The sequence below is a fragment of the Cynoglossus semilaevis genome, chromosome 7 (genome assembly GCF_000523025.1).
Source record: "Cynoglossus semilaevis isolate Cse_v1.0 chromosome 7, Cse_v1.0, whole genome shotgun sequence".
Lineage (NCBI taxonomy): Eukaryota > Metazoa > Chordata > Actinopteri > Pleuronectiformes > Cynoglossidae > Cynoglossus > Cynoglossus semilaevis.
In genome coordinates this window covers 9,063,087-9,078,585 of record NC_024313.1, presented here as the reverse complement: position 1 = coordinate 9,078,585, position 15,499 = coordinate 9,063,087, and the positions used below count along the sequence as shown (strand labels likewise).

General features: G+C 41.9%; 1 protein-coding gene across 1 annotated transcript; it reads right to left on the bottom strand.

Moving 5' to 3' along the window:
- ppp1r14c (protein phosphatase 1, regulatory (inhibitor) subunit 14C) lies at positions 1-15,148 on the bottom strand. The gene is made up of 4 exons (XM_008313268.3): positions 14,689-15,148; positions 3,940-4,023; positions 3,628-3,660; positions 1-2,206 (listed from the first exon to the last, which is right to left on the bottom strand). Exons 1-4 carry the CDS (start codon positions 14,926-14,928, stop codon positions 2,132-2,134), a joined length of 432 nt encoding a protein of 143 aa, XP_008311490.1. The 5' UTR covers positions 14,929-15,148; the 3' UTR covers positions 1-2,131.
- Between the last annotated feature and the right edge of the window lie 351 nt (positions 15,149-15,499).

Here is a 15,499-nt window from a genome sequence, read left to right as displayed (position 1 = left end):
TTTAAACAGTACAGAGATTTTGTCAAATTTTATTTTCAGCAAAAACAAACCGCACATTACATTACAACTTAAAAAAAGGAGGTTGATTGTGGATGTACATAAACACCTACGTAATTGTCATAATAATAGTAACAACAGCAAAAAATAACTGGTATCAAAAAAGGAAAAAACATTTTTACTTTGTAAATAAAAAACCTTTGGGACAACAAGGAGTTCCCTTCAACATGCTACTTTAAAAATGCATGCAGATGTAAAGCTTTCTAGAATATGGACACTTCAAAATTACATGAAATCCCATAAATTATAAAATATTAGCTTTTTAAACTAAACCACTTCTTGACACAGAAAAATCCCAACCGTCAACACATTTTCCAACTGCATCAGTTTCCTGCGACGGCCTCCTCTTTAACGTCTCTTCTTCTTCTGCTCAGTGATTCAGGAAACAAGTCCAGAGACTTCTGGTCTGAGACCGAGAAGAGGAAACAAACAAGAGGCTACACTCCATCAATTAAGACAAATGTGTGTTTTAGACACAATTCTCTGGAGTTAATCGTCTGTGAAAACACCTTTTATTTCACAGCCAAAGACTTGGGAAGAACATCAAAAACAGCACCATTTTTAAAAAGTCCTGGGTTGAAAAGTTGGAAAACGGCAACAACAAAGAAATCCTACAAAGTTATAAATGGTAGCTAGATCAAAAAGAAAGCATTTCTTTTGCACGAGTATAGGTTTATATTATATATTCTCTCATCAATTGTTTTTTTGTTGTTGTTAAGAGCATGCAAAACGGGAGTGTGTGTATATGTATCATATATACACAGTATCTATCTATCTATATATACTGTATATACATACATATATGCACATATATTTATATATGTATATATGTATAAAGATACAGTATATTATGATTGTACCGAAGCTAACAGGTTCGTGTGTGTCTGTGTGCACAAGTGGGTATTAACCATTAAAAATAACTAAATACAACTCTTAAACTTGGGAATATATTTTTACATCTCTCTTTTTTGTTTTGTTTTAACCTATTTAGATGCCGTTCCCACTCAAAGGTAGTTTTAAAAACCTGACAATCACTGTGGAAATGTAATGTCACACTAGTGCTTCCATGTCATGTACTGTAACAGGTAGGATGTTAGACACCTCTAATGGTGCACCGTGACCAGCATGGTCCAAAGGATGTAAGCTTCACCTTGTCTTTACCTGCTCACTTAACCATCAGTAGTTAAGGTTCAGTGCAGAGTAAAAAAGGAAACTGACCCTGGACGTCCTTGAAGGCAACATCAACCACGTTTTGAAGGTAAGCTTGGTGTGTGTGTGTGTGTGTGTGTGTGTGTGTGTGTGTCAGAACCTAAAACCCTTTGGATTTGTGCTTAAATCATACGATATGTCGTCCGAGGAAGGACAGCAGCGGACATGATGATGCAGTGATGAAAAGGCTGTCAATCATACAGGTGCCACGCAGAGAGTTGAACACCCATCATGCCTTGCTGTGGTGAAAGGTGATGCAGTGGGGTCTGCCCTAGTGCTCAAATGAAAACTATAGGGTTTCCACACGTTTGATAAAAGGAACGTTAATCGCCAGGGAACAGTAAAAGTCGACATACAGTACGTTCAAAAGAAGTAACAGCAAAACACCTCAGTAGAAAAGACTAAATCATCAAGCACTGTGTACATAGTGCTACAGCTAATTTCACACCTACTTCAGTACAAATATCTTTTTATTACCATCTCTCCTAATGTGATTTATCTGTGTCTCAGTCTGTATGGCTGTTGAGATAATAGCGTCGGCTTGAGGAGTGTGGACATGGCTCTGACGTGTGACCGGGTCACAGTCATGGTAAAGCACAGTCGCAGTTCTGGCACATTGCAAGGTTTTGACTTTTCTCCTGCGGTTCTATGCAGTTATTCTGTATTTGTTCACCTACATGTCAGCGGTCTGACATTAAATTCAACCTTGCAGTGTCTAAAAGCGTGGACTACGTGATGGATGACTGAGGTTCGCAGAGGAGTTATCAGTGTGGTTTCATGTGTTGACAGTCTGTGTTGGATGGGTTAAGCAGCTGGAGCTGAGATGATGTCGTTTATGTTGGACTGACGGCTGATAACGCAGCCATTATAGGCCCTTCTTGGTTGGTGCGCTGAGTTTTCTCATCCCCCTTATCCTGCCCAGCAACTCACGGACAAAGTCCTGCAAGGAGAAGGACAACATCACAGTTAGAAAAATACTGAAAAATAAAACGAGCCGAGAGACAATAAATGAATGGCGAACATTGTCCTTTTAAAAAACAATTTGGAAAGACAAGTAGAAACAAACAGAAGTAATGCAATAACGACATCTGGTGCATTGACTGATTTCCATTTGTTCTAATATTGTCGAATGTGGCTTTTTATTTTTTTAGATACTTGGGCAGCAGGGAACTGTGGGAGGAAGGAAGAGCCCAGACTGACTCAGAAACGTCCAGTTGGTGCTGCATGGATGTAAAAATAACATGCAGAAGTATTTCTGCCAAAAGGGAAATTACACACTCAGTGACAGGCTTGAAGTATTCTGACAGGGTTGTTTTTAAAAAATGAATAGGGAAAACTGCACTGGGAGAAAAATGTTATTCATTTAATAAAAGGAACAGAAAACCCTGGAGAATATGCTGGATTATAATCCCACTCATTACATCAGTCTAACACTGTGTATGACCCAATTACTGATGATTCCTTCTATTCTTGTTCCCTCTGTTCTTCTTCTCATCTTCCCCCTCCTTCTCTCCTCCTATACTCTGCTCTGTCATTCTTCCCTAGCGTTCCTTTTCATGGATCCTTTGAGCCCCTCTTGTTGTAACGGTTTGGTCCTCACTGTCACTGTTTGTACAGTCCACCAACCCTCGGTCACCTTCACCTTTTACCCCGTCATCTGTCGCTAACTGTTTATCCAAAGCCGGCGCCGGCTCTGTGGTCATGGGTGAAAAATCTGTGCTCCACGGTCAATGGGTCACCCTGTGTGTGTGTGTGTGTGTGTGTGTGTGTGTGTGTGTGTGTGTGTGTGTGTGTGAATGTGATGACTATTAACACCACCTGCCTGACACCACAGTAGCACTGGACACCAGTAACATTCTAACAGCTGAAACAGAATGACCTAATGCCTCGCTCACACACACACACACACACACACACACACTCAGAGATGACAGATGGGGAGTCCAGACTGGACAACATCAGCGTATGTAGGGCTAATATGATTCGTCTGTGTCTCCTATAATCTTCCAAATAGCTTAACCTCCACAAAACACAAACACTCCACACTTTTGCAGCGACACGCGATCATTCATACGCACACGCACATACACACTAAATATAGTCCTTTACCGAGTAAACTGATACACCGCACAGAGTGTGTATACAGTAGAACAAACAGCGCCCCCTGTGTGTACAATACATGTGCCCATTAAGGACATCCGTAGCCTTTGTGTAGCCGTCGTCAGACCTCAACAAACCAGACACACATCCAGGACAGTATGGATTAACATTGTTCTCTATTTCCATTTACCACTGGATGAGTGGGTCAATAACGTCTGGGTCACTGTCAAATAACAGTATGACCAAAGTAAACCTACTGACCTCTGTTGGTTTGTAGCAGTCTATTAGTGATTCCTGTGGAAGAGGAGGAAACAGGGAGTGAGAATAAAAACCTGATGTCTTATTCATAACAGGCTTTTGATAAAAGAACATGGTTTGCATAGGTATTTTATAAGGAATTTTAGAATTTATTATTATGTGTTTAAAGTAAACAGAAAGAAAATGATTATTAGAATGTGCGTCAGGGTGAGCTGACGTACATTCTATCCTCCTTTACTTTGTTCAGTGGTGACACTTTTCCTCAGTGCTACAATAGGGCTCGCTAATAATAATCATGGACACCGGGGGTTTTACCTGAAGTTTGCTGGCTCTCTCGTCATCACTGTTGACCTCCAGAAGGTCATCTATATCTATCTCCACCTCCGGCATCTCCTCCTCCTAGAACATAAAGACATCTCGGTTAGTGAGTGGCAGAAACAAGGACACATCAGGAAAACAGGAAGTGGAGCTCAGAAACTGAGTTCCAAACATGCATTGCCTGGTAGGAACAGACATCACATGGGAGTGTCATCGTACCAGGGCTGGGCTGCTCAGTGGTTTGGTGGTTAGAGGCTATAACTGCGATCAACGCAGTTTCAAAGGTCTTGTGTTCTCTTCGCTGTTTTTGTTTAACCAGAAGGCTTGTGCAGGGAGGATCAAGACCTTTCCTCGCTGCTACCACATGATCTCCCAAAATCTCCCTGCTCGGAATGAGAGCCATAAAGTGGAACAGCTCACTGACATCAGGGAGAATGATGGCAACAACGTCGGGTGTTCAGCACCTTGGAAACATGTACACATGGGATAATTACACACTTTACAGTCAAGTCTGCTGCTCAATTGCACGTGAGGGGCTTTGGTACTGCATTATGTTTTAATGCAGTAAAACCACCAGGTTACAGACGAGGTCTGTCATTAATGTTTGCCTTATTTTTTAAACAGAAGCAACAATCTGTAACTGAACCTTTAGACGAGAGGTGAAAAACAAAATCTATATGAAACTGTACTGTAAAATTTGAAAAAAAAAAAAAAAAGACAGACATGCAACACTTCAGGTCAAGTTTATTCCTAATGAGTTTCAGATGACGGTCTACTGAACCATAGCATTAAGTAAAAATAGCAGCGGACGTTCTAGGAGAACGTCTGCCTCACTGCTAATGTCTCACTGCTTTATTAATCATAGGGGGTTGAAACCAATCCTTAAATTATATTCCCCTTGTTTTCTCGACTCAGTTCAAAATTATTTTCAATATTTTAATTTGTTGTATTCTGAAATAGATTTTTTCTTTTTTTTTTCTTTTCCTGATAAATAATCAGTATAAAGGCATTATGATGATTTTTCCAAAATCTAGTAGTAAGTTTTATGAGTGCAGATGCCTATGTGAGGATTCTTCAGTTTGGCCAGCAGCATGTTCTGGTATTTAGATGCAGGAACAGCGAGGATAAAAAGATGTGATATGATTTTAGCTGGCAGCGCTGACGCTCAGTCACTGTGGCTTCACGTTTGCCTGGTTGAGCTAATGTGCACAGTGGTGACTGCTTCTAGAATTGTTGCAGAGGATTTTTTGAAGAGTTATAAGGTGAAGGTGCAGTATATTATTGCTGTGTTAATTTAGTAATACTGTAGTAATGCTGAATACAGTTCAGTGAATCATTAACTGTGAAGACAAATATTAAAGGTGAAAGTGCAACACGGACATCCGTCATGATGTCCATGAACAGTGTTTGTGTTGTACACATACTGATACACACTAGTTCATGCAAAATGAATAGAAAATCTTACAGCATACAGGCCTAGTACTCAGGGGTCTACACTACAGGACTAGTGCTTTCACACATCTGAGCCCCTGGTCTATTAGTATTGTTGGTGTGTGCGCTGTTGTTGCAGAGCAGTGGGAATTTATTAGCATATATGTAAATGGGAATTATCAGAAGAGTAGCAGGGATTAATGGACAGAGAGGAGAGAAAGGACACTGTGATCTTCACACTGCTGCCATTTTGGGAGGGTGGAGGGGTCTGGGACAATTTTTCTGCATTTTGCATTTGGTTTTTCAAATTATTTTTAAGAACCAGAAACCATGCAACACCTGAGAACTGCAACTACAATTTGACTTTGCGTATTTTTTTCTTTTTAAATTTTTTTCTTTTTAGATTTTAAACATTTGTTGCAGTAACTGTTATGTTACAGTTTAAGCATTGACATCTTTTCCCTGTTTATGTTTATGTTTCTAAATATATCTGAATACAAATCAATAAAAATCAAGACAATTAAATCGAATTAATATGAGGAAAAAAAATGAAGGAAAAAGGGAAGCAGGACTGCAGCAAAGTTCAGACACACACACACACACACACACACACACACACACACACAGAACGTGTGAACACTTCATGCAAACACAACATCAGAAACACCTTCACACTCTTAACACACAGATCAAAGATCAACCTGTAGTTTTCCTTGTGGAGACTTAAAGCCTGAAATAACTGAGATCACACCCACAACCTGAGGGGAATTTTTTTTTCCATCTTAACATAACAGTTGAATGGGTGACATGGCGATAACAGCACTCAATGTCAAAAGACTGAAGGTGACACGAGTTCAAAGAAGGTGTTCAAAACACCTGAGGCTGTCAGTTGATTAATCGTCTTTATCGGATTAATGGCAGAGCAGCTGTGAATTCTTCTTATCATTTTAACCTTTGTTTTTGCTCTTTTTTTTATTTCATCACACCTGACATTTGACTCCTACGCTACAAAAACATTTAAACAGTTCATCTTATTGTTCCCGTTTTAGCATTAATTCTAGTTAACTGTTGCCGTGCCAAGAATGCTCTCTTTGAGGGAAATCAATGAGTGTTTGTTTGTTTGATGCAAAGAAGCAACAGATAAGAACAGTTGTGCGCGCATCTGTGTGAGTGTGTGTGTCTGCACATCCAGCATCAATGAAGACAGGAAAAGAAATAGTGTTTGTTTATCATAGAGATGAATCTATGCCAGAGGAAGAACAAGGAACCAAGTGTTTGTTGCCATAAAAACAACTTTGTTTAGACAGTGTGTAGCAGTCAAACGCCGGCAGCAGCAGAGAGTCGGAGTGAAGAAAATGGAGAGACACAAAAGCTGTCCAGTGTGTCTTCTGGGTGCAGGGAATGTGTGTGCGTGTCGGATTATCTTGTTACTGCCGAGAGTTAAACAGCCTGCAGTGTTTTCAGTCTGGTTCATCGATGAGGTGGATCAAAACTGAAGGAGGCAGCCCGACCCTGTGACTCACCACAACCTGGATTCACGCAGAACAAACAAACAGAGTCAGTCTCCTCATGACAGGGAATCACTCCACTCGGCCGAGGGCTTCATTGTTACATCTGACTTCGGTGAACCAGAAGTACAGGTTTTGTTCAAGAACACAGAGTGGGTTGGATTTTCTCTGCTGAATTTCTCTAGGTTTTTTTGTTTTGATCTTTTGCTGTCACTGCTAAGACAATGCCTGTTGTAATTATTAACTTTATTAGGTGGAAATGTTGACACACCAAAGTTATTGGTTTACTAATCAGGGGCCAATCCGGACAATTAGGGATAGAAAAGACTGTCAGAGAATAACACCACACTGACACTTCAGCAAATACGACAACTACTATTCTGTGGTTAAAAAAATGAGCAGTTAGCTTAGCATTTGTTGCTATGCATTCACTCATAAAATGACTACAAAGGTGAGTGGAGGTGAGTGTCCTCCACTGACTGGTCGCCACAGTCATTATATGACAGCATACCTGAGTGAGCTCACATTTTAAAACCAGAACAGACAGTTTCAGAGATTTTGTTTGCAGATTAGAGATAAAAGATTATAAACCTTGAAATTAAAAAATAAAAGAAATTCATACAGAGAATGTAAATATCCAGGGAGGTGAGGAGCACATATATACAGTAAGTGGGTCACTCATGATGAAGAGGAGACGGTGAAGGAGAAAAGGCAACAAAGTCAATTCACACTGCTCAGCATCTTTCTCTCTACACACCAGCCCGCTGTGGTGCAGCAAAGCAGGGAGAAGCTGAACGCTGATGAATTCATCTAAGTGGGGGAGGAAAGTGAGGCAAGCACCTTCCTACTGCCCCCCCTGCTGCAATACAATTTGCTGAACCCATATACTATAGCACAGACGGGATAAAGTTAGCAGCTGTGGCAGCGAGTTGGTTCCCACGCTGATTCAGCTGTAATCTTGAGGACACACATAAGAGGGTGGAGGGAAATTAAATTGGACCATAACTTATTTAGTTGGGGCCAAAAGAAGAGAACCATGATTGTTATTTGTAATTATGGATCGCTTAGATTATTTGAGTTTTAAAACTGCCATTTAGGTCAATAAATGATTGGTTAAATATACTATTTGTTAACAATTACATTAGAAATGTTTACCAGGCAAGGTAGTAGCATTTAGATCACCTATTTTGTAATACTTTTGGTAAAATAAATTTTAAAAAGGCCTTTTTTTGCACTCTAAGGTTTCTCTTTGTCGCAAAACAGCTTTAGCACAGCAATAACAGCAGCTGCTTATTGCTCTGCTGTGTGCATTTATTGGCCCAAAAAGTTAAAATGGTCTCATTCTCCTTCGGTAAAAGTCCTGACTGAAGGCTCAACTGTAATAATGTGCACTGTCAACCGTGAAAATGCCAGCATATATGTCACAATCTCATTTCATACTTCAGAGCCACAGACTCATTTTGAATGTATTCACCTGACAGTTTGTCTGCTGCATCGACAGATGAGGCCAAACTGGGCCTAAAACCTCTTTAGAACCAGGGTCACCTGCAGCCAGTCAGTCGACTGGTTCATCAAGACATGAATGTGCGAAGTCATTCAACAAAAAGCAGCCATGGAGTAAACAACACACCCACATCTGGACACGCCTCTCTGACTTTGAAAGTCAAGACAGTCATTTCCTCTTGTTTCCATCCTTTCTTTGTCTTTGGGTCTCTCTCTCTCTCTCTCTCTTTCTCAAGCATGTGTGAATGACAACAGAGTCTAATGTTGCTTCACACCGACCCACCAGAGATAGTGAGTCAGTGTTTAGTACACAGCCGGATAGTTCCGCCGACCGGCTCACAGTGAAACCAGTGATTTAGTGAAGTACGGAGGGATGGGAGGAGATGTCATGGGAAGACAAGAAAGTCAGTGTGTGAGTGTGAAAAGTCAACAACTTCTCCTTTCTTGGTTTGCAGCTGGTTCAAGCACCAAATTTTAAATGAGGGAATATCAGATGGACATTTCTCGTGCTTCACTATGTCTGAGAACGCTATAATGAGAGCTAGAATTCAGGGTAATAACCTTTACATAAAGTTCATTGGTTTTATTTGTGATCTGTTTTTATTCACCTCGTCCGTCTTTGGTTCCATTGGAAGGCGAACCTCCACAGTGTTGGCAGTAATATCTAAACCCACTATGACAGCACTGTAATATCTGGGCCTATAAACTCAGAATACACAGTTAATGGAGTGGGAAACCTCAAAAGACAGAGTGGAGGGGAGGATTTACAGATAAACCGAGGCAGTTGTGTCATCTTTATTTTTAGCTATAACAATTGTTTTGGTGGCCAGTTTGGTATACAGTACTTGGATTGGACCTGAATCACACTGTACACTCAAATAATTATCACCAAAAATGTATTTGGTGATAATGTAACGCAGATTATAGCATTTAGGCAGAAAAAAACCCAGTTGGCAACATCAGCGCAGTAGACAACATCCGAATGGAAGGGAAGGAAGGAAGGAAAGTCAACTAGTTGTCATTGTGACACTGCACACAACCAACTGTGACCTCTGCTTTTAACCCATCACCAAGGTGAACAGTGGGCAGCTTTAAGCACCCGGGGAACAGTGTTTGGGGACGGTGCCATGCTCAGAGCACCTCAGTGGTAACTTGGCAGCTGGTGGACTCAAACCTGAAGCCTTCCGGACCCAAATCCGCCTCCTTAACCACTAAGCCACCACTGAGAAAGTACTGAGAGATGACAGAAAGAGGGGACAAGCGCATTTCGACCTTTACTCTTGAATTTTGTTGTTGAGGTAGCGTCATCCGACCCCTTTCTGCACGGTGCGGGTTAATAACTGTTTCAACAGCTGCCGACTATCTGCTCACTAGAGGCCCTGTTGTCAACAGCCCTGGTTTGTTTGCAGCAGATGCATGTGTCCGCAGGTGTTACACGAAATATGTCAACACGTGCTGGGACACAGACGCCAAAACAGGGTCTATTTTTGCCAACTGTCCAATTCAAATGGCACAAAGTCCAATGGCTGCTTTTGAATGCACAAATGACCATCACTGTCACTGGGTCTGTCGATGAAGCAAACATCCAGAATCCAAAACTGACTAAATAGGAGAACCAAGTTTTCCCCACGTCCTGTTACGTCTCAGTGTAAGACGAGGTCCTCCATCATTTACAGTTGTCAGCTGACTGGTGCTAATTTTAAGGGTCCAGTCATGACGTCTTCACCCATATAAAGTAGCAGCATCGTTACCAAATCATTAAAAATCGGCTACTTTTACCTGTGTGTGTCTTCATGTGTACATACAGTATATCCAGTGACCTCAATGGTAACATAACGCCACCATCTCTGTGTGTCTTTATGAATGTGTGTATGTGTGTGCGTCTATCCCCAGCACACTTTTTCAAAACCTATTGAGCGATGGCTAATGACTTGGCTTGAATTGCACTGTTCTGCTCTTCCTCTGTGATCCAGTGAGGTTCACATGATACATTGCTGTTCCCCTTCCCAGCAGGAGAACATGAAAGGCGAGCAAGGGGAGAGGTTATTGACAAGGACACCGCAGAAAGTAGGGGTGAAATATATATTGGAATGAAAGAAGAAGAAGAAGAATGTTTTTTTTTATATATATACCCAGTGGTATCGCATCAGGGGAGCATAGTTTTGCCTCATTGCTGGTATTTTTGTCATATCGTATCGAGAAACTGCCATGAGTGAGCCAGGTCTGTGTGTGTGTGTGAGTGTGTACGTGCAGACTGGGATCCATTCGTGGAAAGTATTTATAACCACATGGTATCTAACAAATATCTGAAGAATACCACCAACTTGAAATGAAATATGCCGGGCCTGAAACACTCTGACTGTCACATCCATGAGCAGCAGTCCTCAAGACACAAATCCACCCACACACACACACATACGTATGTGCACAAGCATGGCCGGAGGGCAAAGCGCAGAAGCAGCATTTTCACATGAATAAGCATTGTCGAGTGTGGCTCTCTAAAAGCTGAGGTACTGGAAACTAGGGCACTACAGCATCTATCACCCTTTCCTCCCCCAATTCTGTAGCTTCCACATCAACAACACAACAAACACAGCCATGTCTGAGTCCACCTCAGAGTTGCCTTGCCATCCATCTCTCTGTCACTCTCGCTCTCCCGCAGATGCAAGATACAGCTTTCCATTGATTGTGTGGCTCCACATGCGATCAGTCAGACGGACTCATCAACCCACTGACGCACTCTCCTGTTTAATCACCTGGACTTGGCTTTAGCAATTAAAATGCAATCCTTCAGTCTAGACAATGGGCCACACATAGGAAATGAACGTGGGCACAGGGTTGCATAAGAAAGTGCCTTTGTGAAGTCACGAGATTGGTGAAATTAAGGAAACACCCTTATTTTAAAATGACGGTACATGTTGTCAAGAGTTTTCAGCATGGAAAAGGGTGTGAGCCGAGACAAGTAGAAGCAAGTCTGGGACAAAGTCTTAATAAAAAGGCTTTGTGGAGCTTCTGAATGTGCCCTACGGTTAATAATAATAATAATAATAGTAATAATAATAATAATAACAATACATTACATTTAAATAATACCTAACTATGTTAGTATTGTCTCTCAACACAAAAAGAACTTACAATCTCCATATTTTACGTTCACATCAGTTTGCAGTAGTAAATTAATAATTGGTCAATGGGAACGCACAGTGAAAGAGAGGCAGAGTGTAGACATAGATAAACCATTGGAAACAACACTGTATTGTTAGCCACAGTTTTGTCCAATTTCATCCTCTCTCTCCTACACCATGTTGAGCCAAGGGCTGTTCTGGGAGCACTTAGGTCTTTGATTGCGTCTATCCTTCTCTCTTTTTCTTTCTGAAGTCTTCACCTTCTCACTGTGCCCTCTGTTGCCAAACCAACACAACCATATTTCCCAGGAGAACTGAGAGGGATTAATCTGTGACACAAGGCACCGTTTATTATCACTGACAACAGAGGACGGGATTTTCCCTAAATCAGAAAAAACAAAGAATCTTGTTGAAGTGTGTTTTTTGCAGCTTCACTGCCTCATTGTTGTATTTTCTCTCCCCCCCGTCTGTGGATATTAATATTGCAATAATTAATTAATAAGGCTGCCAGCTTCTTTTAAAGCCTTAAGAAGAAAGCATAGACGTTCAATGAGGAAGAGTGAAGAGTTAAATTACAGATCAGCCTTAGAGGAGGCTCACTATTAATTAAAAACAAATAATAATATAGTAATAGTAATGGGGGTACAATTAAGTATTTGACGGTGTTGGAGGTACTTTCAGCATCATGGTCTGACCACCACATTAGACACATTCAAATCTTCTCCAGTATCAGATATTCTCATGAAATGGATATGGAGGCTGACCTTTAAGGCAGGCCATAGCAACTCTGTGTACCTCACATACTCTCTCTCTCGTCACAGACTTTACACAGAGGTGAACATGTAGTAGTTTGACTGAGTTTTTAACCTTTAATCCTTTTACAAAATCAAAATTGCTGGGAGCTGCTCATGTAGCTGAAACCCACCCTTCCTGTCTGTTGTTCTGCCGCCTGTCAGCATTGTGCTACACATTTGCAGCATCATATCTGTTGATCACAGACTGGAGAAGAGAAGGATTACTGTGCGGTTTCATCCAATTTGTTTGCATGCATGATGGAGGTTTTGGTTGCTAGGATTATTTACCGAAATATGAACTGCAGAGTCCTCTGCAAGATTACTTTTTATTTTTATTTGATAAAATATCAAAGTTAGTTTTCCGCATCATAATCAGAATGTCAATCCACTCAAAGAAAACAAGGACCAAGTCTGCTCTCTTTGAAACATCAAATACAGACACCTGTGGATCCACAGCGGACTGGTGGATAAAACACACCTGCTGACTCCAGACCAAGCGCAGCCCAGATCAGCCGGCTTTGAAGTGTAAAGCAGTCCACTCTCAGACGGGCTCTTTACAACCTGAGTGAGGACCACAGCAGAGCCATAAAGAGTAGAGGAAGCTTGTAGCCCAAACGCCATAAAAGCAGCACGGAAGGCTTGCACTCGGGTGGCACAGGTTCACCTTTGGTCACGTTTTAACAGATGTGACTGCATGGACCTGTGCTCGGCATGAAAAGTCAATTAATCACTGTGGAGGAGAAATGTATGCAGCACAAAGCCACTGGGATGATTTTTTTTTTTTTTGTTTTTAGGCCTATAATTCCCTTTATCCCTTATATTAATCATTTATTGCAGCAGTATTACACACATGATACAGCACAGTTCACTCATGCACAGTGGTGTTTGCATGCAAGTGCACATACAGGACTGAGTGGGAATTTCTATGGACATATTGCTCCAAAAGAGAAGAGCATCAGAGCCAGAGGAGCTGCTGAGGAGAAAGTCACAGCAGCATCAGCACATCCTTAACCCACTGCCCTTCTTTTCTCTCATCCAGTCCAACACCTCCCCCCAGCTCTGCTCAAGCAGCATACTGCATACATGAGCACATGCTCTCTCTTTCTCTCTCTCTCTCACACACACACACAGGATTGTGCAGCTATTCCTTTAAGGCCCATCAAATTGACTTGCATTAGTGTTAGTAAAACAGCTTGCAGCCACCCTCCAATGCCTGCAGGGGCTGCTGCAAATGCATTTTGAACCAACCACTGTTTGAGTGCCCTGTGTCAAGATTGTTTTATATGAATTTAATCTTGTAACTAGTCTTCAAGAAATTCATTTAACTGACTGGACTAGTGATCTTCAACCAGATATAACTATTCACTTGATCACAGACATGAAATCAGCAGCAAAAACACCAGTAATGATCTCCACCTCACAGCCCACAGATATCTCTTTGTGTCTAGTTTGACAAACTTGTAACACCTTCCCTTAAAGGATCTGTCTTGTTGTTTCCCAATAATAATAATATATAAATTTTGTTTTGATCTGTCTTATAAATTATGTATTCTGACAGAACAAAGATAATAGATATAAACTGGTTAGCCCAAGAACAGACCACCTCACACTGAGGGGATGGTTCTCTGTGACAATGTTTAATGTTTTTTATACTGATACAAATGTTGTCCTTTAAACTCTAACTGACATTCACACTGTGGCCCAGACAATAGCCAGAGCCTCACAGGATATAACGAAGACTAGTGTCTGTCATTGTCATTTTTCACACCACATAATCTTCCGAAAATGCAAGAAAAACTAAACCTGTCTGTGGTTACAGAGCAGCATTGACGTCTCTCTCCCTCAGACATCATCCTAATGAAGAATGCGACCTGTGAGACGTGAGAACGCAAAATAATTAGTGTGCCAATACGGTCTGGTGACTGATGTTCCCTCCAAGGTTTTATAAGGTCACAAATCCAGCACAGCAACGACAGGTTTATTTAAAATATGTACAAAAAACGAGCAATACATCTTTTCTGCACTCAAGGATTTTGCAGTTTTCCAGTTGCCAAGATTAGAATTTAATCCAGCAAAAACGAAAACAAGGTGAGGATTTGTGAGACTGACGTAAGAAAGGGTGCAAACATGGCATTCCTCTCGACCTGGTTTAAACCGAACAGCCTTGACTCCCCAGCTCCAAGCTGTAAAAAGACAAAGACTCACCAATAAGACGGAGGACCAAAGATGCTGAGCATCACCGACACCGGTCTACTGAAAAGCCCTGATGGCAGGTAAAATAATGCGATGCAGGAACAAATGACATTTAAACCAAAAGGAAAGGAGAGTTTTTATTGATAAAATCATTCCACTGAGGAACCGGTGCCACCGTCACTTCACTCTCACCTCACAGTCATACAACTCGCTGAGCTGCTCGATGATCCACTCCTCCAGCACCAGTCTTTTCCGCAGCTCCTTTCTGTCGTACTTCACCGTCACTTTGCCCTGTTTCTTTTGCACCGGATCGTCCCCGGTGCTGATGGGGCCGGCGGACCCCACACAGCCCACACCGGGCGCAGGCTGGAAGAAAACGCGGCTGCCGGCGGTGGACAGCGCGGAACTGGTCTCGGTGCTGGCGGCCGACATTGCGGGTGAAGAGAAGAGCGGAGCGGAGAATTTGCTGTTGTTCGGGTGAATGGCTGGATGAGAGAGGACTGCTGTGTCTCGGATGCAGACAGACAGACTGGAGGACAGTGAGCGGCTTTTAACAGCTGCTATTTATAGCCCAACGCGGAGACAGGCGAGAGGGCGTGGCTAACCAAAACTGAGCGTCCAATCATCGAGCTGCCGCTCCTGATTAAAGCGAATGCGGTCATTACTATTCATTTTCCTCTCGAGATTTGGATATAATGTTGGTTTTTTCTAACCCTTTTTTTTATATATAATTGCCAGATAAACTCTTAAAACTATATTTAATATAATTTTAGTGATCCCGCACTAAATTAGCATGTTGCAGTACCAAAATGGACAGCTGAACGAGACCCGGCCTGCGGGCGGTGGACAGCGCGGAACTGGTCTCGGTGCTGGCGGCCGACATTGCGGGTGAAGAGAAGAGCGGAGCGGAGAATTTGCTGTTGTTCGGGTGAATGGCTGGATGAGAGAGGACTGCTGTGTCTCGGATGCAGACAGACAGACTGGAGGACAGTGAGCGGCTTTT